At 41.8% G+C, this 23,471-nt stretch overlaps 1 protein-coding gene across 1 annotated transcript in view; it reads right to left on the bottom strand.

The window, feature by feature from the left end:
- Window positions 1-13,180, bottom strand: part of LOC114084082 (complement factor H-like) — an 87,814-nt gene extending 74,634 nt beyond the window's left edge. The window contains 2 exon segments of the mRNA XM_071619672.1: window positions 5,420-5,572; window positions 13,081-13,180. Coding sequence (XP_071475773.1) covers window positions 5,420-5,572; window positions 13,081-13,180 — 253 coding nt within the window.
- Window positions 13,181-23,471: the final 10,291 nt, after the last annotated feature.

Below are 23,471 nucleotides of genomic sequence, written 5' to 3'. Positions count from 1 at the left end.
TTTTTTGTTCCCCAATAAAAGTCCACTCCCTGGTGTGTTCTCTGGCATGTGCTAGCCTCTTCAGTAAACCTTGCTACTGCATTAGGTGGCTGGAGGTTGGAGCTAGGAGAAGCCATCCTGGAGCTGGTTTTAAAGGTAATTAGAGTGTTGCCTCTTTAATTTAAAACTCCCTAGCATTTTGCTCAGAGTTCGAACCTTCTTTAATGAAGCCAGTGCTAGTTGCTGGCTAGATTATACGTTTACTTTCATTTATGCTCAAATTTTATTAAGAGTTTTATAGGCAAAATCTGAAAAAGCATAATATGTTTCACATGTATTAGAATGAAATACCATTTTATCTTAAAATTTATATGTGAATAGGTCCTATACATAAATATCACCGACTTATAACTACATGACAATAAACTTTTAGTTTCCGTGCCATACTTGATGGTTAAAGGAAAACCCTTAAACCAGTTAAATTTTGCAGAGTTCATTTAAGCAAGAAAATGGAAGAGTGGCCGGGTGGTGTACACCTGTAATCCCAGTATCGCAGGAGGCTGAGGATCACAAGTTCATGCCAGCCTCAACAGTGAGGCACTAAGCAACTCAGAGAGACCCTGTCTATGAATAAAATATAAAATAGAGCTGGGGATGTGGCTCAGTGGCTGAGTGTCTCTGAGTTTAATCCCTGGAAGCCCCCACCACCAAAAAAAAAAAAAAAAAAAAAGGAAGGGGGAGAAGAAACAAGGACCCACTGACTTAGCAGCCCAGGACTGGAACATCTTCAAAGAACTTGGTTTCCCTGTGTGGCAGGACAAACCCTGTGAACAGAAGCCTCATGGGTTGCAAAGAGCTTGAGTCCCAGGACTCTGAAGTTGATGGCTCAGTCGCTGCCCTGGGCTGAGACTTGGCTGTGTTACTTTAGTTTCCTCCACTCTAGACTTTCAAGTAGTGTGAGCACTAACCTAATTGCAGTTCACAACCTTGAGGACTCAAGTGTGGAGACATTCTCCCACCAAACCTAATTGGATAATAACACAACAAATACAAGATTAAAGAATGAGTAGCATCTCTGATTTTTCACAAGTTATTTTAGAAAAAAATATACTTGAGGACTGTAAATACTTTATATGATTTCCACTATTTTTGATTCATAGCAAAATGAAGTGGGCAATAACTGAACTATTATCAACACTGGTTTGAATATAGTAAGCAAAATGACTATCTCGTGAAGTGTGAAGTCAAACATTGTGAAAGGTGTGAACAAGGAATTTCTCAATGATAAATAGTTCTGGGACCTGTATTTTAGGAAAGACCTATAGTGTAAATAATGATACATAGAAAACTGAAGTTGAGAGCTGGAGACACAGCTCAGTGGTAAGGCACATGCCTAGTGTGCTGGAGGACCTGGGCTCACTCTCCAGCCCTGGAGGGATAGAAAATTAGGTTGAATATTTTCAAAACTCAATATTCATATGCAATATACTTCAGAATGCAAGACATTTTAGTGTAATGATCATTAAAAAGTCTCATTTCACTGGGTACAGTGGGGCCAAGCCTGTAATCTCAGTGACTTGGGGCTGAGATAGGAGGACCACAAGTGTGAGGCCAGCCTCAGCAATTTAATGAGGCCCTAAGCAAATTAATGAAACTCTGTCTCAAAATTAAAAAGCAAAAGGGCCAGGGATGGAGCTCAGTGGTAAAGTGCCCCTGGGTTCAATCTTCAGTAATAATAATAATAATAATAATAATAATAATAATAATAATAATAAAAGGCTCATTTCAGCTGGATGTGGTGGCATACATATATAATCCTGCAATCCCAGCTGCTCTGGAGAGGCTGAGTCTGGAGGATCAAAAGTTCAGGGCCAGCCTAAGCCACTTAGTGCGACCTGTTCTCAGTTGTAGAGTGCCCCTGGTTCAATCCCCAGTACCAGAATAAATAAGTAAATACATATATACTTATATACACACCTCACATGAGACATTGTTCTATGCCATATAAAATTGAAATAGCTGAATATGTAAGTAAAGGAGAGAAAAGAAATGATGAATACCCCATCACGGAAATTATTTTCACCAGTTCCTGATCTCTCTTGCACCTATTTGTTTTTAAAGGAAATCATCAGTGTACTTTTATTACTAAAATATCAAAACTATGAGGATCCTAATATTTACTGAGCACATAATTTAATATTTATGTTTAATTAATTTTTATGAAGCTTATGAATGCTTCCTAAATTCAGGTCAGTACACTTCAGAAAAATAGATTTTAGATGAACAATAAACTGGCATGTTTATTTTTCAACTATATAACGACCACCCTTTAAATCTATGTTCAATACTATCTACTGAAGTTATTTTCTTCTACTTCTATTGCATATTGAAGAGCTCGGGTGACAGTTGTGGGCGGAGCCTGAACTCCTGGTGACTGGATGGACTTGGGCTATCCTGGGCTCAGGCTGTGTCTCCTGCCAGGTATATGAGTTGGATCTGGGCAGAGCTGCAGCTCTGGTGGGGTTCTGCAGGTGGCGGGATGGAACCAGGCCTCTCCTTGCCCGGGCTCCCCTGCAGGTCTGCGAGGCCATGGATGAGCTCCAGCAGGGGTCTACCTGTGGGCAGAGGTGGTCCTGTGTCTGGCATGAACTCTGCTTGGGGCCTGCTTGTGGCAGTTGGTCCCAGGCATACCTTGGGCCAGGCTGTTGAGCCTGTCACAGAGACTGATCTTGGTTGGGGCTGAACTTTGGTGACTGTCTGATAGTGGGCGGAGTCAGTCATGGGCGGAGCCTGAGCTTGGGTGCCAGTCTCCTGGTGCCTGGATGGATTTGGCTACCCTGGGTCTGGCTCTGTCTCCTGCCAAGTCGTCGAGTTGGATCTCTGGTCGGGGTCTGCAAGTGGCTGATGCAGCTTGGCCTCCCCTTGACCGGGCTCTTGTGCAGGTCAGCAGGGTGATCTGGGCCATTTATGAGCTCCTGCAGGGGTCTGCCTGTGGGTGGAGGCAGTCCTGGCTGAGCCTGAGCTCCAGCAGGGGTGGGCCAGTGGAGGAATGGAACATGCCTATCCTTGCCTGGGCTCTGGTGCAGGTGTTCGAGGTGGACCTGGGCTGGACTGAGCTCTGAGCTCTGAAGGGTGTTTTTTGCCTGTTGGTGAAGTCAGTCGTGGGTCAAGCCTGAGCTCGGGTGGAGGACTGGTGGTGGCCATATGTTTCCAGGGCTACCCTATGCTCAGGCTCCTATGCACATCTGCAAGGCTTATCTGGTCAGAGCCTGAGATCTACTGGGTGGGGGGGTGGGGGGCGGTCGGTGGCTGGATGGAACAACTCCTACTTTTCCAGAGCTCCTGAGCTGGTCAACACAATGGTTCTGGGCCTCATATGAGCTTGAGCTGGGTTCTGCCAGTGGGTGGAGGTGGTGCTTGTGGCAGTTGGTCCCAGTCCTACCTTGGGCCAGGCTCCCTGTGCCTGTCAGCAAGGATTATCTGGGCTGGAACTGAACTTCAGGGACTGTCTACCGGTGGGCAGAGTCAGTCGTGGGTGGAGCCTTAGCTCTGGTGGCAGTCTCCTGGTGACTGAATGGACTTGGGCTATCCTGGACTTGAGCTTTGTCTCCTGCCAGGTCTTTGAGTTGGATGTGGGAAGAGCTGGAGCTCTGGTGGGGTTCTGCAGGTGGCAGGATGGATCTGGACCTCCCCTTGCCCGGGTTCCAGTGCAGGTCAGTGAGGCCAATTTGGACCATGTATGAGCTCTGGCAGGGGTCTGATTGTGGGCCGAGTTGGTCCTTGGCTCAGCCTGAACTCAGGTGGGGGTCTGGTGGTGGCCATATGTTCCCAGGGCTACCCTGTGCCCAGGCTCCTGTGCACATTTTCAAGGCTTCTCTGGTTGAATGCTGAGATAGAGCAGGGGTCAGCTGGTGGCGGGAAGCAGCAGGGCCTACTCTGGGATTCAGCTGCCACTCAGGTCATTGAGGCTGAAATGGACCGGGATTGGCCACCAGGGAGTGTCTGTTGGTAGGCAGTCTGTCCTGGTCCAAACCTGAGCTCTGGAGGGTGCTGCTGGAGGGTGGAGTCAGTCCTGGGCAGAACCTGAGCTCTGGGGACAGTCTCAGGGTGAGTGGATGGACTCGGGCTACCCTGGGCCCCTTCTCCGGCTCAGGTCCTTAGGGTGGCTCTGGACTGGATCAGAGCTCCTGAAGTGGTCTGCTGGTGGGCAGAGGCAGGCCTGGTCTGAGTCTCAGCTCTGGTGAGGGTTGGCCAGCGTTGGCATGGACCTGGACCTACCATTTCCCGGGCTCCATGCAGGTTCACGAGGCTGATCTGGGCAGAGCCTGAGCTCCAGTGGGTGTCTGCTGGTGTGCACAGGTGGTCCTGGGCCGGACCAGAGCTCAGTGCAGGTCTCCCAGTTGAGGGGTGGACATGGGCCTACTCTGTGTCTGGCCTCCCGAGCAGGTCAGTGGGGGAAGATCTGGACTGTATATGAGCTCTGGCAGGTGTCTGCAAGTGAGTGGAAGCATTCTTGGGCTTGGCCTGAGAATCTTGCTGTTGGTGGGATGAAACTGGGCTACAGTGAGCCCTGGCTCCAGTGCATTTGCGAAGGGCCTAAGCTTGGGCAGGTGTCTCTGGACCTTTATTTTATTCATTTGTTTGTATTTGGTACTGAGAATCAAAGCCAATGTCTCACACGTGCGAGACAAGAGCTCTATCACTGAGTCACAACCCCAACCCTATTTGCTGCTTCTTGACCTTTAATCATACCATCTTTTGGTTCTATAGCAATTGTTCATGCATGCATTTGAATTTTAACAAGTAGCTATTATGTGATATCACTAGCAATGCTTCCCAAGCTGGCCCCAAATGAGACCTTGATCCTCAGCCAGATTACATTCCACACATCCACGTCACCTCTGGCATAGATGCAGAAGAGAGATGACTAAGACATCGTCCATGACTCTCAACTTTAGGGGAAAATTGTTTTGAAGAGGTAAAGGATAAGGGGTCACTTGACAGATCCTGCAGAATGCAGAGCAGGTATGTTTATGAATAAGGATTTATGTATTTATAAAGTTTGTTTATTTCCTTTTTGCCAGCAAAAATTTACCAGTAATTTTGTTTTCTTTTTCTTTTCAGAACGGGGATCGAATGCACAGCTTGGGGAATGGGAGGCAAGGGCTTTGCCACTTTCCCATTAAGCTGCTTCCCAGCCCATTCATTCATTGCCAGTGTGGGAATTTGGGGCTGCTTTTATGAATGAATCTACTATGAATATTTCACAAAAGACTGACCAATGGCATTCGTATGTGTCCTACCCAATTAGCATAATTTTGGGCCGATAGCATTGGTACTTCTTTCAAGTCCTAATTAGCATAAGTTTGGACCAATAGCATTGGACCAAGTGCTATATAAACCCTTGGAGGTTGTTTTGGAGAAGAGAAGCTGCCCAGACCTTGAAGATTGTTGCGCTGGATATTTGCTTGAGTTCCGCTGGAGTTCCACGGAAGTTGCAGCCTGGTTTGTTTCCTGGAGATGATTCTTCCACTTCCAAGAGACTGTGAAAGAAGAAGAGATGGTTGAGAATCTGCTGGGGTCTGCAGCAGCACTGGATGGAATGGCCCGCCATGAGGAGCTAAGACTCCTCTCTGCTGCAGAGGCTTCCCCACCCTGTGCGCACAGATCCTACCTACCAGCAGAAGCCATGGATTTTCATCTTCGAACTCCGGTTTCAAAGGTACTGTTATATGTAAGATATATAAATACATATTTAAATATATTATATGTAATAGATATATAAATATATAATATTTACAAATATATCTATTATATATCATGTCCATTATATATTATAACATATATTATATATTTATAAATATATATGTTTATATATTATATGTAAATATATAAATATTGCAATTTTTAAATTTTAATTTCTATCAGTAAAATTATGAGATTCATAGAGAATAGAAAATTATTTCCCACAGTTCTGGAGGTTAGAAGTCAGAAAAGTCTGTCCCAATAGTTGTGCCGTCATTTGGCAGAAAAGTGGGAGAGACTAAAACCCACTCTTAAAAGTCCTTTTTCTTTCCATTCATTCGAAGTTGAGTTCAGTGCTATCAAAATGTTTAAAGGAACCTAGGAAATGTTTCATTTTATTAATTTTATTTATTGGTCATTTTTAGTTATAAAATATGGTTTTTTTAAATTTTTTAAGTAGTAAATGAACCCTTATATTATTTTATTTATATTTGGTACTGAGAGTTAACCCCAGTGCCTCACACATGCTAGGCAAGTGCTCTGCCTCTGAGCCACAACCCTGGCCCATAAAATTCATTTTGATACAGTCCATATTTGTATAATTAGACCTTATCTATTTAGAGTTGCATTCTTAGGATGTACATGGTGGTGGGATTCACTGTTTTGTTTACACATATATACATGGGAAAGCTTCATCAGAGTCTTTCCACTGTCTTTCTTTTGTTTATGCCCCCTCCTTTCCCTTCATTCCTATTGTCTAATCTACTGCACTTCTATTTCCATCATCCTCCTGTTGTGGGTTAGCTTCCACATATCAGATAAAATATTTGTCCTTTGTTTTTTGTAAACTGGCTTAGCTTCAGTTATCATGATTGTCTCCAGGTGGATCCATTTATGGGCAGATATTGTAGTCATATTTTTTTCTGCAAATTGATATGTTTTTTAATCTACTTTTAAAAAATTTGTTCTAATTCTACATGACAATAGAAGGCATTTTGACATATCATACGTAAATGTAGGATGATCCCTCATGCTTCTGGTTGTGCAAGAAATAGCATTACACCAGTCATGTATTTGTATATGTACTTTGGATGATAATGTCTGATTCATTCTACTATCCATTCTACCCACTATACCCCTTCCTCTCTCTTCACTCCTCAATGCAATCTAAGCAACTATATTCTTCCCTACCTGTGGGGAAGGTGGGGTTCTGCAGGTGGGTTATGAAAGTCTTGACTCAATCAGTGAATTAATCCCCTGATGATATAAAGATTGATGGCTGAAGGCAGATAGGCTATGTCTGGAGGAGGTGGGTCATTGGGGGAGGCTTGTCTTTGGATTATATATTTTGTATCTGATGAATGGAGTCTCTTTCTGCTTCCAGATCATCATGTGAACGACTTTTCTGTGCCACACTCTTCTGCCATGATGTTTTGCCTCTCTTTGAGCCCCAAGGAATGGAGGCAGCCTTTTGTGGACTCAGACTGCTGAAACCATGGGCCCTCTGAATAAACTTTTCCTCCCAAACCATTGTTGTGATCTGGTCTTTCAGTTGCAGTAGCAAATAAACTAAAACAAATGATTTCTCTCATAATGCAGAAGCTAGAAAAAAATAAGGAAAAAAGGGTGAGGAGGGATGAAAATAGAAGAGAGATCAGTGAACTAGAGGAAGAGTATTGAAATGGAAGAAGGAGGAACAGGAAATGTGAGGAATGGTGGAATGAAATTGACCAAACTCTCTTAGGTGCATATATGAATATACCAAAGTGCATTTCACCTTTGTGCATATGAATAAAGAAATAATTTTTAAAACTATAGATAAATAGAAGGAAGACCAGTAGAGTAGGAAAAAAGGAACCAGAGGAGGAAGGAGAAAAGGGAAAGGGAAAGTACTAGGGACTGAATGGAGCAAATTATATTCTAGGCTTGTGTAATTACATCAAAATGAATCATCATGTTGTGTATAACTATAATGTACCAATAAAAAATTAATTGTGATATTTGCTATAGGGTTAATAGTCAAATTGTTTTTACGTTAGTCAACTATCTACCTGTTAAAATATTGTTAAAGGAACATGGTTAAAAAATGAATGGCCATTGCTATTTTTATATTTTATGCTTCCCAAGTAATTCTTTTTGGTCAGAAAATTACTGGGGTCATGCAAATTATATGATCTGAAATTAGCCAGTCCTGCAAGCATGATGACAGTGTCTGTATCACACAGATCTGTTGCAGACCTGAAAGAGCATCACTGTCACTCTCTTGTTTGAAGTAATGGCTATACTTTAATCTTCTGATTTGTTAATTGTGAGGCCGACTAATTTTAATATTTTGGAGGGAGATAAAAATTTCTGTGGACAATATAGTTCAAAGCTGCCTGTTTGCAAATGTTCAATGCTAAAGAAAGAAAAGTGTGAAAAGTGCAAAAGTGAAAGCAAGTACAAGGTAAAGTGGTGGCATATTCAAAGTTTAGTGGTTTGGGATAAGACAAGGTACAACAAATAAACTGTAAAGGGATGGCTGCACTGGTTCAATGGAAACCAGAAGAGATGAGATTAAAACTACTGTTTGGATACTGTGGACTTATTGGTTACCCCCAAAAGAAGAGACAGCATCCAGTATGAAATTGAGAATGGAAGTAGTCGAGGAATAAATGTAAGGTACAGCAAACCTAGACATGAACATGATGAGCTTGTCAATAAGTAGGACTGTGAGTGGGGAGATACTGATAAAAGAGATCTTTTTTAATAAAATGAAATGAATTTTTTAATAAAAAATATTGAGCATTTGTTCAAATTAAATGAAAGAGGAAAGAAGGACAGAGAAAAATTTTTTCATAGCAGATTTCAGTGGTTTCTTTAAAAAGTGAGGACATTGAGATCAAAGGCACAGGAAGCACCTGACCTTTTGTAGGAGGAGGGACTGGGTTTGTGGCTAGAAAGAGATCATTTCCGGATTCTGCTTCTTCTGTGAAGGAGAAGAAGTTGGCGGTGAGAATATATTAATATATACTTAATATATTTCTCTTTAAAAGTAAATAAATATAAAAAATAAAGTGCAACACGATAATGAACCAAGAAAAAAACACATAACAAAAACTTTTAAAAAATACACAAACATCATAGATATAACAAACAACAGAAGAGCTCAACTCACCTAATACAAGAGAAAATAAGATATCTTGAGGACATTTGGTTTAATGAAACAATCAGGCACAATGAGTAAAATACTCTCAAGTTGGAAAATTTATAGAAACAGATAAAATGGTGTTTGCCAGGTGTTGAAAGGAAAGGGGAATGGCGAGCACATGTTCAATGGGTATAATTACAGTCTCTCAACACTGAAAGAGTCTGGAGATGAATGTTGGTGATGGTTGCATAACAATGTGAATACACTTAATGTCACTGAACTGTAAACTTAAAACTAGGTATGATGGTAAATATTAAGTAACGTGTATTATATCACAGGTTAAAAAAAAAAAACAGATAAGGGTATAACCAAGTCAAAAAGAAGAAGGAGGAGGGGGAGGAGCAGGAGGAGGAGGAGGAAAGTATTATAAGTATCTCAGTCTTGAGAAGGTGAAAATCTCTTTATAGAGCCTCAATTGCAAAGGGAGATACGTTCAGTTAAACATATCTATAGTGAAATAACACAACAGTAAATTTATGAAGCAAAAACTATGTGACAGGTAAAAGGAAAGGAAATTAATAACTGTCTTTGTCTACTTCATGTGATCAATATACTAGAAAAGATGTGCTTTATGGATTATGCCAACTCTGCACCCCAATATTTTCAAGTGCACAGAAAGAAGTCATGAAAACTTGCCGTATATATTAGGCCATAAGGAAAATATAATTTAAATTCCAAATATAGATTTATTTTAGCCACATTCTGTGGTTATAGTGCAACACATTTAAAATGTAAGCCAAGTAAAAAGGCTGACCACCCTGAAAATGTACAGACTTTCTATAAAGGAATCCTTGGGTCAGAAGGATAGTATAAATTAAATTGATAGAATTTCTATAAAATAATAATGAAAATATTATATATCAGAATTTATGGGATGTAGCTAAAACAGCATTCAAGTAGTAGCTTACAAATAATAAATTAATATAAAAAGAATAATAAATAAATTAAACATCTAAAAGACAGGGAAAGGATAATAAGTAGATTGGGGGGGGGGAAGGAAGAAATTAATACATAGTGAACTAGGTATAAGTGGGCATAGGTGGGTGGTAGCAGAGGTTTGGGTGACTAAGTACCATGTTCTGCTAACTTTTTGGCAATGACTGTGGCAGGAACTCTGAAGAACTTCTATCAATCTTCAGATTAAAGACAAAGAATAGTAGAATATATGTGTGTGGAGCAACTGTACTCATCAGAAATCAGTGTTAGAAGGAGGAAGGATGAGGGCTGAATAAATGAGTAGCTTGGCCAGGTTGAGTAGTGGATTCCATTAGTTTGCTGGAAGTGGGATGAGAACAGGATAACAAAGTTTCTGTATAAAGAAGAAAAAAAGTCCCACACTGTGTTAAAATTAATTGCACTGAGTTGACATGTAATTAGTAATTAAACCATCTTTCAGATTTGATTCAGGCATAATGTATTACATTTCATCTATTTATGTGCTTGGTAGATAATGGATCTAATCTAATATTGTTGCTTCAGGCCCATGCACAATGTATGCAACATAAACTTAGAAGCCATGTGCTTTCTTGATTGTATCTTTCATTCAGTTAGAATTGAAGGTCTATTAAAAGAGTATTAACATAAGCCATTGAATATTGATTTCCATAAAGATTCAAATGGAAATAATTATGACACAAACCAAATCATTTTTCAGTTCCCTAATGAGGAAAGAATAGTGGTAAATAGTGAACATCAGACTTTATAACTACACTTTTAGTGTTAGAACTGCCAACTAAATATGTATCATCTGGAAGTGCTTTTAGTAATCAAGTACTCTGTGCTCATATTGGTCATTTTATTAGAAAGTATAGTATGCAGAGAAATGGGTCAGACATCTTGAATAAGTACAGCATATAGAAAAATGTCCAACTACTGTGATCAGACACAGTCACCAGACATTAATCATATACTTTAACAAGATACACTAACTAGAGACATTACCCAGATCCATGACTGGGTAGAAGAACAGGAGATATAAGCCAGACAATATGACCATCTACAGTAACCAGAGAAAATATTCAAATACTATGACTTGGGTACAGTAATCAAGAGACATTTCCCAGACATTGTGATCAGTTATAGTAACCAGAGACATTAGTTAGATACAGTGGCCAGAAACTATAACTAGAGAAATTAAACACTTACCATTACCAGGTACAGGAACCAGAAAAATTAGCTAGTTACCATAACCAGGTTCAATAACAAGAAATATAAGCCCAAAACCATGACCAGGTTCAATAAATAGAGGGAGAAAGAAAAGCCAAACCAGATATTGTGACCAGTTACAATAAGCAGAGTCATTAGGCAAATACCATGACTAGGTATAGTAACACATAAGATGACCAGGTACAGGAACCAGAGACATTAGCCAGATATAGCAACAAGCTCAGAAACCAGAGCCATGAGCAACTCCTGTGAGAAGTATGATAACCAGAAACTATTTAGCCCGATTCGATGACCAAGTACATAAACCAGAGAAATTATACACTTCCTGTGGCCAGGTTCACGAGCCACAGACATTAGCCAGATACTGTGACCGGTAACCAGAGACATTAACCAGATACCAAGGCTAAGTAGAGTACACACAGCAAGATAATACCAAGATACCATGACACAGTACAGTAAGGAGATACTAAGACCAGACATAGTAAAAAGAGTCATTACCCAGATACTGTGACCAGAGAAATCAGACACTTTATCAACTGCTATGACAAGATACAATAACCAGAGAATTAAACCAGATATTGTGACCAGGTACAGTAAACTGAGACAATACCCAAGTATGGTCATGAGGTCCAGAAACCTGAGACTTGGCCAGATCCCATGACAGGTACATCAAGCAGAGACCCTGATACCTGACCAGGTACAGTAACCACAGTCATGAGTCACATACCATGACCCAGGACAATAACCACAGACCTTAGCCACGTAAGGTCCAGGTACAATAACAAGAAACAGCCAGATGCTCTGACCAGACACAGTAAACAGAGACAATACACAGATACCATGACAAGGAACAGTAGGTAACCAGAAATGTTTAGTCAAATACTGTGACCAATTAAAAAACCAGATACTGTGGCCACATACAGTAAACAGAGATAATATTTAAACACTGGGACAAGGTACAATAACCTGAGAGACAAATAAAATAAACAAAATACTACCCATTTACTGTGACTAGATACTATAACCAGAGTCTTTTATGCAGATACCTGACCAGGTACAGCAAACTGAGACACCAGTCAGATGTCATGACCAAATAGAGTACTAGAGACAATACCCAGATAGATGGCCAGATATTGTTCCAATTGGCATTGGCCACATATTGTGATCAGATTCACTAACAAGAGACATTTGATACTGTGATCATGTAAAGGGAACAACATCCAGATACTATGATCAGATATAGTAACCAGAGACATTAGCCAGATATCACGACCAGGTACAATAAACAAAGATAATGCCTACATACTGGGATCTATTATACTAAGAGATATTACCCAGATACTGTGACCAGGTACTGTAACCACTAAGGCAATTGCAGTGACCAGGTACAGTAAACAGAGACAATAATTAGATAACCATGACCAGTTACATTAAACAGACATTAGCAACATATTTCTGACCAGGTATAGTGTGAAACACTGGACAGATGACATGACCAAGTAACCAGAGACTTTAACCAGATTCCATGAATAGGTACTGTTCAAGCTGCCCTGGGCTCAGCCCACCTGTCACTCCCTTGGTGACTTGGCTAGGGATGCCTGGGGCCGTAGAGGTTCTGCCCTGTGCTGGGTTGCACTGGAGAGGTGGCCCTACTTCTCCATATGCCCTTCACCTCTGCACCAGCTCTGACCACAATGGGTGGGGGCCAGCTAGCCACACAGCACCCTTCCTGGTTCCCCAGGCCTGACCTCCAGTGCCAACTTCACCCCACCTTGCCCACCTGGGCACCTTTCCTACCTGGAGTTCAGTGTGGGGATTCTGAAGCCTCTGCAGCTACCATGTCCTGCAGCATGGCCATGGTGGTCCAGCGCCGAGTTCCCAAATGTCCCCAAAGGAATGGAGATGAGGGCTGCACCGCTACACCGCAGACAAGGTGGTCAATAGGAATGCAGGGCGGACAATGGACACCTAACACGGGGCCCAGCTTCTGAATTGGGAACCTTGGACCAGGACACTGTTCAGCCAGTTCAGCCACTGTTCAGCCAGTTTAGTGCCGCCGCGCTGGGCGGTTGGCCGTGGGCCCTTGGCCACAATACACATCAACCGCCATCCCACTGGAGCATGTGGATCATCCACAAGTGGAGCGTGTGGGCATCTGAGCCCAGGAGAGCCAGACCGCTAGGGGGTGGGGCTGCCGAGGGATTTCCACAATGTGTGTGGGTGGACCCTGTTGCCCTAGGCCCCACCCCCAGGGTGCCTTTACAGGTGCAGTGAGGCCAGGGCTTGAGGGCCAGGACAGGGGGGCCAGTGTGGTCCTCTTTGTGGAGCTTAGGGCCTCCAGGGCTTGCAGGGATAGTCAAAGTGAGGGCAGGGATATCAAGGCAACTTCATGGAGTTGCATGCTGAATCCTCCAGTCCTGAGACCCAATTCCCCAGGGCAAGAAGGGCAGGTCGGAGTTCTAGGTACATATGTGTGGGCGCGCATGCAGCTGTATGCAATGTGGCCTTTCATCTTTAAAAAATAATAAAAATAGCTGGGGATGTAGCTCAGTAGCAAAGCACTCCTGAATTCAACCTCCATTCCCCTCACTGCACCAAAAAAAAAAAAAAAAAAAAAGGTGTGGGAGGGGAGGGATACTCCCCGCCTGCTCTCTGTGCCATGAAGTCTATATTTGCTGATCCCTGCTCATCTTTGAGTGCAGTCCTTTCCTAAAATCAGTCCTATTTCTCTTCCTCCATCTCTCTTCTTTGCCAAGGCTGCTGTAGCTTTCTCTGAAGTTCCCCCAAAAGCAGGTCCCAGAGTACTCACATCATGGAAACAAGCAAATGCTACTAGTTAGTGGTTTCTTCTCCCCCTTTCTACCCAAAGCTGGTTACTCACATTTACCAACCTATCACTGCATGAAGAGACAGCTCCCAGTTATAGCTCTGATGAAGAAGAGGGGAGCGTTTACTTCACTTAGGAATCTCCCTGGAATGGCCAGCAAGAGTGTGCTGAAGGGCAGCAGAACAGATTTCTCAGGGCCTGAGGAAGCACCTGTTTTCTGAGAAAAGTAATTTCCTAACAGATGTGAGAGAGGAGCAGGTCTGTGTTCCTTAGAGTGGGGACAGGGCGTGGCTCACAGCAGCAGGACTGCCCCATTGTCAAACTTACAGAGATTTCAGCTTTCATTGGTCTTTCTCAGGGTCTGGGAGCAGGGAAGGTGAGCTAGGCTGAGCAGCAAGGCTCTCCAGTCCCACAAGCAGTGTGACTTCCATGGCCCTCTGGTCATTGAAAGCATCAGAATCTGTGATGGTGAAAGACAGTCCATGAGAAGGGAACAGAGCGGGATTTGGTAGCCACCTGGGAGGATGAAAGGTCTCTTGGTAGCTGGCTAGGTCAGAAAAGGTCTTGCTCACTGTCTCCCGCAGACATGCAATGTAGGTTTTTGCTCATGTAGCTTGGCAACTTTCCCACTGTGGGAATGTGCCAGACTAGTAGGATGAGGCCAGGGTTTGGGAGAGCCCCCAGGCTTAGGGTGTGGAGGGCCAGTTCCTGACTGGGACAATTCTGATAGTCCCTGAAGAGGGTAAGGTAACGGTGAAGCCTGTGATTAAATAGTGAAATGCTCTGGGACAATGGCCCCAGTGAGTGGTTGGTAATGAAAGCTCCTAAAGGAACAATGACTGTGCTGCAGGGTGAGGCCAGAGCCCTGTATAGGTGTAAGAAATTGCCCCAGCAAGTCCATGACCTGTGAGATCCAGTTGAGAATCTATCACCCTGATTCTGAAGATAGGGAAACTTATTCATCAAATCCACTCTGTTTTCTCTATTTCTTCAAGGTTTGCTTTCTTCTTTTTATCTTTACTGAAACTGGGTCTAAGTGGATTTGTTTCTATTTCTACCAGCCATGTAAAAAGCCCCATTAACTTTAGAGTCTTTCAGTTATGTTAGAAATTAAGCTAAACGTGCCATTCCTAAAAATGTCTAAATACCTCTGCACATTACTTTTGACCTGGTTTTCTTGGCCCTCTCAGGATACAGAATCCCTGATAATGACACCTTATGACTCGCTACAGCAGACAAGAAGACACTAACGTCAAAGAGCAGCTGACCCTTGAAACTGGGGAGGGACAGAGCTATTTCTTTCTTTCGCAGGTCACAAATTATGTGGGAGAAAAGTTGCCAAACACTAGCCTTGCTTTTTAAAATGTCAATTTAGGAAGGGAAAATTAAATGCTAATTAAAAGAAACGCATTTGATTGAATGTTGGATAAACAGTAGATCTATTAGGAAGTAGTAATGAATTATATATTTTAACATCCAAATTTAGAAAAGTAGTAAAGCCAAAAGCTATGCTAAGAAGTCTCAGAACAATATTCCCCAATCCCATCCAGGCATTCTTAGACTTAAATGATATTTATCCCACATCTGTTGGTAACAAAGCACCCTGAAACCAAAACTAAATTCTGGGGTTGAGGGTGTAGCTCAGGGGTAGAGAGTTTCTCAGCAAGCAAGAAGCCTCTGATTCAATCCCCAGTATTGTGAAGAAAGAAAAAGTTCTGTTTGCAGTATTCACTCCATCTGACTTGTCATAGAGTCTTTAAGATATAGGTCCCAGTTCCAAATCTACATTGTTGGAGCTGATAAGGACCTTATGGTTCTATTAGACCAATATAGAGCTTTCTGAGCTTATTTAAAATGGGTGAAGACAGCTGGGGTTTTGGCTCAGAGGTACAGCACTCGCCTAACACGTTCGATGCCCTGGGTTCAATCCTCAACATCACATAAAAATAAATAAATAAAATAAAGGTATTGTATTCAACTACACCTGAAAAATAAATATTTTTAAAAAATGGGTAAAAACAGTGCCTCCGCCCCCCCAGGCTGTTATACCTATTACTATACTACCATCTAATGGTGAGGTGCATTAAAACACAGATGCAACCGGTCCAGGGACCACTGACTACCCTTACTTATTTTTTTTCCTCATGGTTAATACTTACACAGACAACTCCAACTTACAAGTTTTTTATTTCATGATTACGTGAAAGCAACATTCATTCAGTAGAGATCATATTTTCCCTGGGCTAGCAATGTGAGATGTTATTGTGTGTTTGTGTGTATGTGTGTGTGTGTGTGTGTGTGTGTGTGTGGAATTAAACCCAGGGGTGCTTTACCACTGAGCTACATCCCCAGCTTTTTTTTTTTTTATTTTAGTTGCAGATGGACACAATCCTTTTTTTGTTTATTTTATCGGACTCAGTGCCTCACACATGCTAAGCAAGCACTCTCCACTAAGCTACAACCATAGCCCCCATTCACAGCTCTTTTTAGTTTTCATTTTGAGATAGGGTCTCACTAAGTTACTTAGGGCCTTAAACTTGCTCCTACCTTAGCCTCCCAAGCTGTGATTACAGGTGTGTGCTGATGTGCCTGGCTTAAGATATTTTCAACTATCTATAGATTGGTCAGGACATACCCCATTATAAGTCAAGGAACTTCTGTAATATATCTGTGTCTCCAGGTAAATCACCAAATTTTCTCCCTAATTCATAGTTCATAGATCTACGGTCTCTGTTAGGGAAAAAGTAATAAAGTCCCTAACTGGCCATCTGGAAAAAAAAAATCTGTGTGACATAAGGGAGGAAAGAAAAATTTCTAAAGGGCTGAGGTTGTAGCTCAGTGGTAGAGGGCTCACCTTGTACGTGGAAGGCACTGGGTTCAATCCTCAGCACCACATAAAAATAAAAGTAAAGGTATTGTGTGCATCGAAAACAAAAAAAAATTTTTAAAAAGAAAAATTTCTAAAACACTCCCAAAGTATACAACATAAGAGAAAACAATCATTTGAAAGTAGATAATGTTTAAACTTTCCCATATATGAGAATTTAATAACGATGGAAAGATTAACACAGTACAGCATGTACACGATGCATTATCATCTTTCAGAAAGGATAAAAAATTAAACCATAACCTTATACAGAGACAATTGGCTGCCTTAGAATTAAAGTCCCATAGCAAAAATCCAGTTTTATTGTTATATAAATAAAAAAGAGAGCAGATTACCAACTCTTTGACCTCTGCTTTTGCTAGTTAAGATTTTAGATTATTAATATTTATTTTGGGATTTTCCTCTCAGTGCTAAATGTTGCAAGCAAGGATTGTTTGGGGAAATTTACTGAGCAATGAAAACAAAACAAAACAGAAAATGCTCCATCTACCCCAAGCTCTCCCTTTTCAATAAACACACAGGACCCACATATCAGGGATTTTCCATTTCCTGAGTAGCTCCATTCATGTCACCAATAACTGCAACCATAAATTATATCAGAAGACAGTCAGAACCCAGAGATCTCCTGGAACATGGTCTTTTGGTGTGTTGAGTCTTGCTGCAGAACCCCTGGGAGTGGTCCTCCATGGGCTGGGAGGGAGGCAGGGACATATGACAACCAGATGCTCAACCAGCTTGAGAGAGATGAACTGCCATGGCAACAGCAAGCAAGATGGGCAGGTAGAGTTAGGATACTCTGAAACATGGCTTTGAACAGCAGTTATACTGTGAAATTTTGAGACACATATAATTTAATCTTATTGTAATCTTAAAAATAATGTAGACCAGTTGGTTGTGGTGGTCTGTGCCTATAGTATCAGCGACTCAGGAGGCTGAGGCAGGAGGATCCCTTGAGTCTAGGAGTTTGAGGCCAGGTCTAAATATATCACAGTGAGGAAAAAAAAAAACTAGAAATGCAAATTTGTACTTGATTTCCAATCAGGGGAGAGGGCAGGGGTCACTATGAGATCAGAGAATACACCTTCTGGGTTGAGGCATACACAGATATGCCCCTTCCCAAAGAGTACCTCTCCAACCCCCAACTACTGAAGCACCAAATAATATGAATTGGATGCCACTCCATTTTCGCATACATTAAAGCACAGAACTCTACAAAGCTTCTGATTTCTTCCTCTTTGACCTTTATTTTCCCATCAGCACACAGATTAGATAATACCACCAAACATACCTATTTTTTAACACAATACCTTTATTTTTTATTTATTATTTTTATGTGAGGCTGAGGCTTGAACCCAGTGCCTCATACATGTTAGGCAAGTGTCCCAAATGTACCTTCTTAATCAGTGGTTCTTAATGTGTTGTTCCAAATCAGCAACATCAGTGTTAGGAACTTGTTGGAAATGCAAAGTCTTAGGCCTTATCCAATTCTACTGAATCAGAAGCTGGGGGGCAAGGGGATTGGGGGTCCACAAACCTATGTTTTAGTAAGCTCTCTGGGTTATTTGACTACGCACATAAACTTGAGAACTGCTGTTCTAAATGAAAACACTGAAGGAGCAGTGGTTTATTGTGGTTTATTGGTTAACAGATGGCAAATGAGGGTGGGACCAAGTCCAGTTAAAATTTGAAGCTCTGGAATCAATACTTTCATCCCACGTCCTCAGCTCCCGCAAGTGTCAAAGCAATGTGTCATCTTGGTCCAGACCACCCCAGTCGTCTGTCTACCTCAAAAGCCTGGTTATTTTCTCTGGGAACTGGAGTGAAGCCACTGGAGCAAAACTAGTAACCCACACCGGAGTTACGTAGGGAGATTTCTCTGGGGACCCTGTAGCTCCTTATTTTGTTTTCTAATCTTTAGTATCAGTAGTTCACTTCCTAGTCTAGCAAGAATGGTTGGCAAGCCTCCAGTTAGGTGGGAGAAACAGTGCCCTGGAACACTGAGATCTGGTCGTGCACAAAGGAAACAGTGTGGTCCTGCTAACAGCTTGGGAGTTGAGATAGCACTAAATCACCAGCAAAACCCCAGGAAAGAAGGTGAAAAGCAATTCATTTTAGGGTTGTTCTTTTCTGATAAATATAAAAGGTATAGAAAAGTCCAAATAATACCGTAACTAAAACCCATATTACCACCAGTTAGCATTAATAACTGTTAGCACAGTCAAATTAAAAAGCAGTTATTCAAAGCTGTGAAAAGACAGCATTTAGCAATGCTCTGGGGAGAGGGTAGAACAAAAAGAGAGCCATTAGAATAGGGAGAAACAAGAAAAGTATTTCTGAAATATTTTTTAACAAAGAATGTCCTCCTTCTTTTATCAGAAAACATTTCGAATATGAGGTTTCCACATAGCTACTAATAATAGCTTGCAAATTTGCCTAGCTGGAGGCTAGAGAGTTGGAATTTACAAATAATGAAGACCAGAAAAATAGCTAGAGAGGAAGCCAGCTCTTTTCATTGGGAATAAACACAATATGTTTTGGGACAGCCCCCTTGACCCCCATGAGACCAGAAAAGAAATCAGGCTGGTCCAAAAGAAATCAGTCTAAGGATCATGAAAGGGTAAGGCTTTCCCATCACTGTTTATAAAGATGAAGCCAAAGGCTGGAACACCTAGAAGAGGAAACCATCACCAAGGGTGTTCCCTTACCAGCTGACCTTGGACTACCGCTTGATGTTAGCCACCTAAATAGAGAGGAAGTAGAAACATGTGCTGAAGTACGTTTCCTGAGCCACCAGCACTTGTTCCAAGGGTGGAGAAAGGACAGAGGTGTCAGCCTAGAGGGCTCACTCCCAGAGAATACAAAGCCAAGTGTTGCCGGGGCTAGCCGAGGAGCAAGCAGGAGGCCTGTCCTCTTTGCTCTAGTCAAACCAGTTTTGCAGGCTCTGGTCCAACCAGTTTTGTAGCCACCAGTAGGCCCCTAAGGCAACATCCAGAATCTCTGAAATGATCACCTGCAGCATTTTCTGTTCTTTGATAAACTCAATCCATCACTAAAGGAAAAAAAAAATTTAAATAAAGTAAAACACTCCCATCCCTCTTAACCCCACATGAAAACCTCATTCTTGAATAGACAAACACATTTCCCCTGAAGGCAGGTCAATGAAATGGGGAGCTTTTGTTTTTGCTTTCTGCACAAGAAAACCTGCACTAGATAACTACCCGGTACCTCTTTTTTTGTGTGCACTTATGGGTAAATCTAATATACTCACTGGAGAATTTTTAAAAGTTAAGTGTGCAGCTCAGCTGGGCAGTGTTAGCTAACTTCTGGGCCCCTCTCCCAGCCCAGGTGCACAGCTGTGTTGTGACAGCATATCAGATCTTCAGCCACCATTGCTCCTCATCCAGAGAAATGCCAACACAGTCACAGTCTTCATGAGGATCAAGTGCACTGACCCTGTGGCAGTGCTTCTTCCCGGATCCTTCAGAACATCAGTCATGCAATGGGAGCCTGGCAGCCAGAACAAACTACTGAGGATGCCTGCAGAAGCCAAAAAGCTTTTATCCAGAAGCTTTAAAAGCCAAAAACAAGAAATGGATCTTTCACCTGGTTTCCTATGGGGAAAAAATATTGAGTTGGGGTGGAGGGTGGGGTGAACAAGAGTGTAAAATACACATGCATGTAGCTGTGTATCACCCTTGCCTCAATTAGAAATTCATTCATTCAACCACTTGATGTTTTTGGCACTTACTATGTGCAAAGCTCTGTGCCACATTCTGTTAACAAACATGAGCAAGACAGAATTCCTAACTTCCAAACTGGAGGAGAAAAATCACACATCAAAACTAAAAAAAATTGTACTTTAAGTTCTGTGATAAAGGCTCATTCATCTATTCAACAAAGATTTATTGTGCACGACGTGCCAGCCTCAAGTATGAACAAATAATTTTGAGAGCACAGAGGCCAAATATAATGACCATTCCTTTTTCAACTATGAAAGATGAGGCTGGGATTATAGCTCAGTGGTAGAGCAATTGCTTAGGTTCAATGCCCAGTACCTCAAAAACAAACAACCCTCCCCACAAAACAGGAAAAATGTGATAAAAAGAATTACAGGGGCTGGGGCTGGGGCTGACTGGTAGAGCATCTGCCTAGCATGTATAAGGCACTGGGTTTGATCCTCAGCAGCACCACATAAAAATAAATAAATAAAGTAAAAGTATTTTGTTCATCTCCAATAACAACAACAACAAAAAAGAATTTTCACATATGGGCTCTTTAAAGATGGAGTCCATACTGTGCGTGTGGGGGGGTATAATGGGGATTGAATCCAGCAGCACTTTGCCACTGAACTACATCCCCAGGCCTTTTTTTGTATTTTACTTTGAGACAGGGTCTTGCTAAATTTCCAAGGCTGGCCTGGATCTTTTGATCCTCCCTCCTTAGCCTCATGAGTCACTAGGATCACAGGTGTGTACCACCACACCTAGTTCATATCCTTTTATATATCCATCATACCTCATGTGTGCCTGACAAATATTCAGTAAATATTGCTTACTCAACCAGGCACGTGGCATGTGCCTGTGGTCCCAGCTACTCAGGAAGCTCAGGCGGAGGGATCACTTGAGCCTAGGAGTTTGAGACCAGCCAGGGCAACACAGTGAGACTCTGTCTTGAGATTAGTAATAATATGTTCTGTACATATGTAGTTTGCTAAAGAATGGGTTAACAAACAAAAAGAAAAAAATTTAAACCAATTAAAATAAATAAAACAATAAAAAACAAATTTACATTTTAAAGGAGTGGGGCTTTCTATCCCATTATTCATTAGGCAGTCTCAATCTAATCTTTCTTTGCCATTCATTGAATTCAATGGACACTTACTGACCATCTACAATACAGTGAAAGCAGGGGCTTTAAAACCAAGAAACTCTCAGGGAGTTCACAGCTCAGTGAAGGAAAGAGGTGTGAAGCTAAATTGAGTCTCAAAAGATGGGTGGGAATAAAATTTAAGTGGTATGTGTCAGAAGGACAGTGTTCTAGCCAGAGAGGACAACTTGAGAAAAATAGAGGGGAGATGCAGCATGAGAACACAGGGACCTCCAAGCAGTTCACTGTCTGGAGCGCTGCACTTTGAAAAACTCCATCTTGACAGGTTTGTTTTTTTTTTTTTTTTTTTTTTTTGAGTCTTAGAGAGTTTTCCTGAGCTAACCAAAATTTTAGAGGATGGTGTATCAACTAGAACGCCAATTCCTCAAGCAGTTACTTTGCCTGGTGGGCCAGGTGTGTCTATGGGCATTGCAATCTGGATGTATACAGAAGAGAGCTGAGTGAGCATGAAATTGGAACAAGTTGCAAAGTTAATGACCCTGTCATCAACTTATGATGGCTGGCTGCACCTCCCTCTGTTACCATCTCTCTCCCTCCATGCACAGCCAGCCTTTGAGGAAGCTGCACTTCTCCCTGCTTCCTCAGCCCACATGCTCCTCATCCTGCTGCAATCAGAAGTCTACCCCCACCTCTGTCCTGAAGCTGCTTTCTGTCTAGGCCATAAACCTAGGTGAAACGCAGGATTCTCTTTAGGCATTGTCACTGTGTGTGCATGTGTGTGTGTCGCCAGAGATGGAATCCAGAGCCTCCCACATGATAAGCAAGTGCTCTACCACTGAGCTACACATCCAGCCCCTGTCCATCTCATTCTCGATGCCTCTGCAGTTTCTGGCTTTAGGACCAGGTCCCCTCCCTCCACGTCTATGCTACCACTCTTTCCTGTTTTCCCGCCTGTGTTTCTAATCGCTGCTTCTCAGGCCTCTTAGCATCTTCCTTTGACGCTGCTGACACTGTAACTGATAGCTTCTCCCCTCTGTAAGACTGTAATTTCAACTGCCATCGATATAGTCTACAGATTCCCAAGTTGCTGTCTGCGGCACAAATGGCTTAAAAAAGGGGGGGAGTAAAATATTCACAACATAAAATTTACCATTATAACTATATACTTAAAAAACATCTTTTGTAGTACAGTCCAAGAGCATTAAGTACCTTTACATTGTTATACAACCATCACCACCATCCATCTCCAGAATTCTTTTCATCTTTCAAAACTGAAACTCTATCTGTACCTATTAAATAATAACTCCATTTTCCCCTCCTCCCTGGCAACCACCATTCTGCTTTTCATCTCTAATGCTCTAGGTACCTCATGTAAGTGGAATCAGACAGTGTTTGTCTTTTTATGACTGGCTTATTTTATTTAACATATCATCTTCAAGTTTCACCCATGTAGGATGGATCAAATTTTCCTTCCTTTTGCTGGCTAACTAATATTCCAATCCATATATCACATGTTGTTTATCCATTTGTCCATTGATGGGCATTTGGGCTCCTTCTACCTTCTGGCTATTGTGAATAATATACTGCTATGAATGTGGGGAAGTAATATCCCTTTGAGACCCTACTTCCAATTATTTGGGGTATAAATCCAGGAATGGAATTCCTGGATCAAATGACAATTCAATTAAAAAAGATTAAAAAAAAAAAAAAAACCACCATACTGTTTTCTAGGCTTTACCATTTTACCTTCCCACCAACAGTGCACAAAAGTTCTGCTTTCTCCACATCCTCTCTAGCACATGTTATTTTGTTCGTCATATCCATTGCTTCTAATCAAGGAACTCACTTCA

This window comes from Marmota flaviventris, chromosome 12, assembly GCF_047511675.1.
Source record: "Marmota flaviventris isolate mMarFla1 chromosome 12, mMarFla1.hap1, whole genome shotgun sequence".
Classification (NCBI taxonomy): domain Eukaryota; kingdom Metazoa; phylum Chordata; class Mammalia; order Rodentia; family Sciuridae; genus Marmota; species Marmota flaviventris.
The sequence above is the reverse complement of the archived record's forward strand: the minus strand, read 5'-3'. Positions and strand labels throughout refer to the sequence as shown.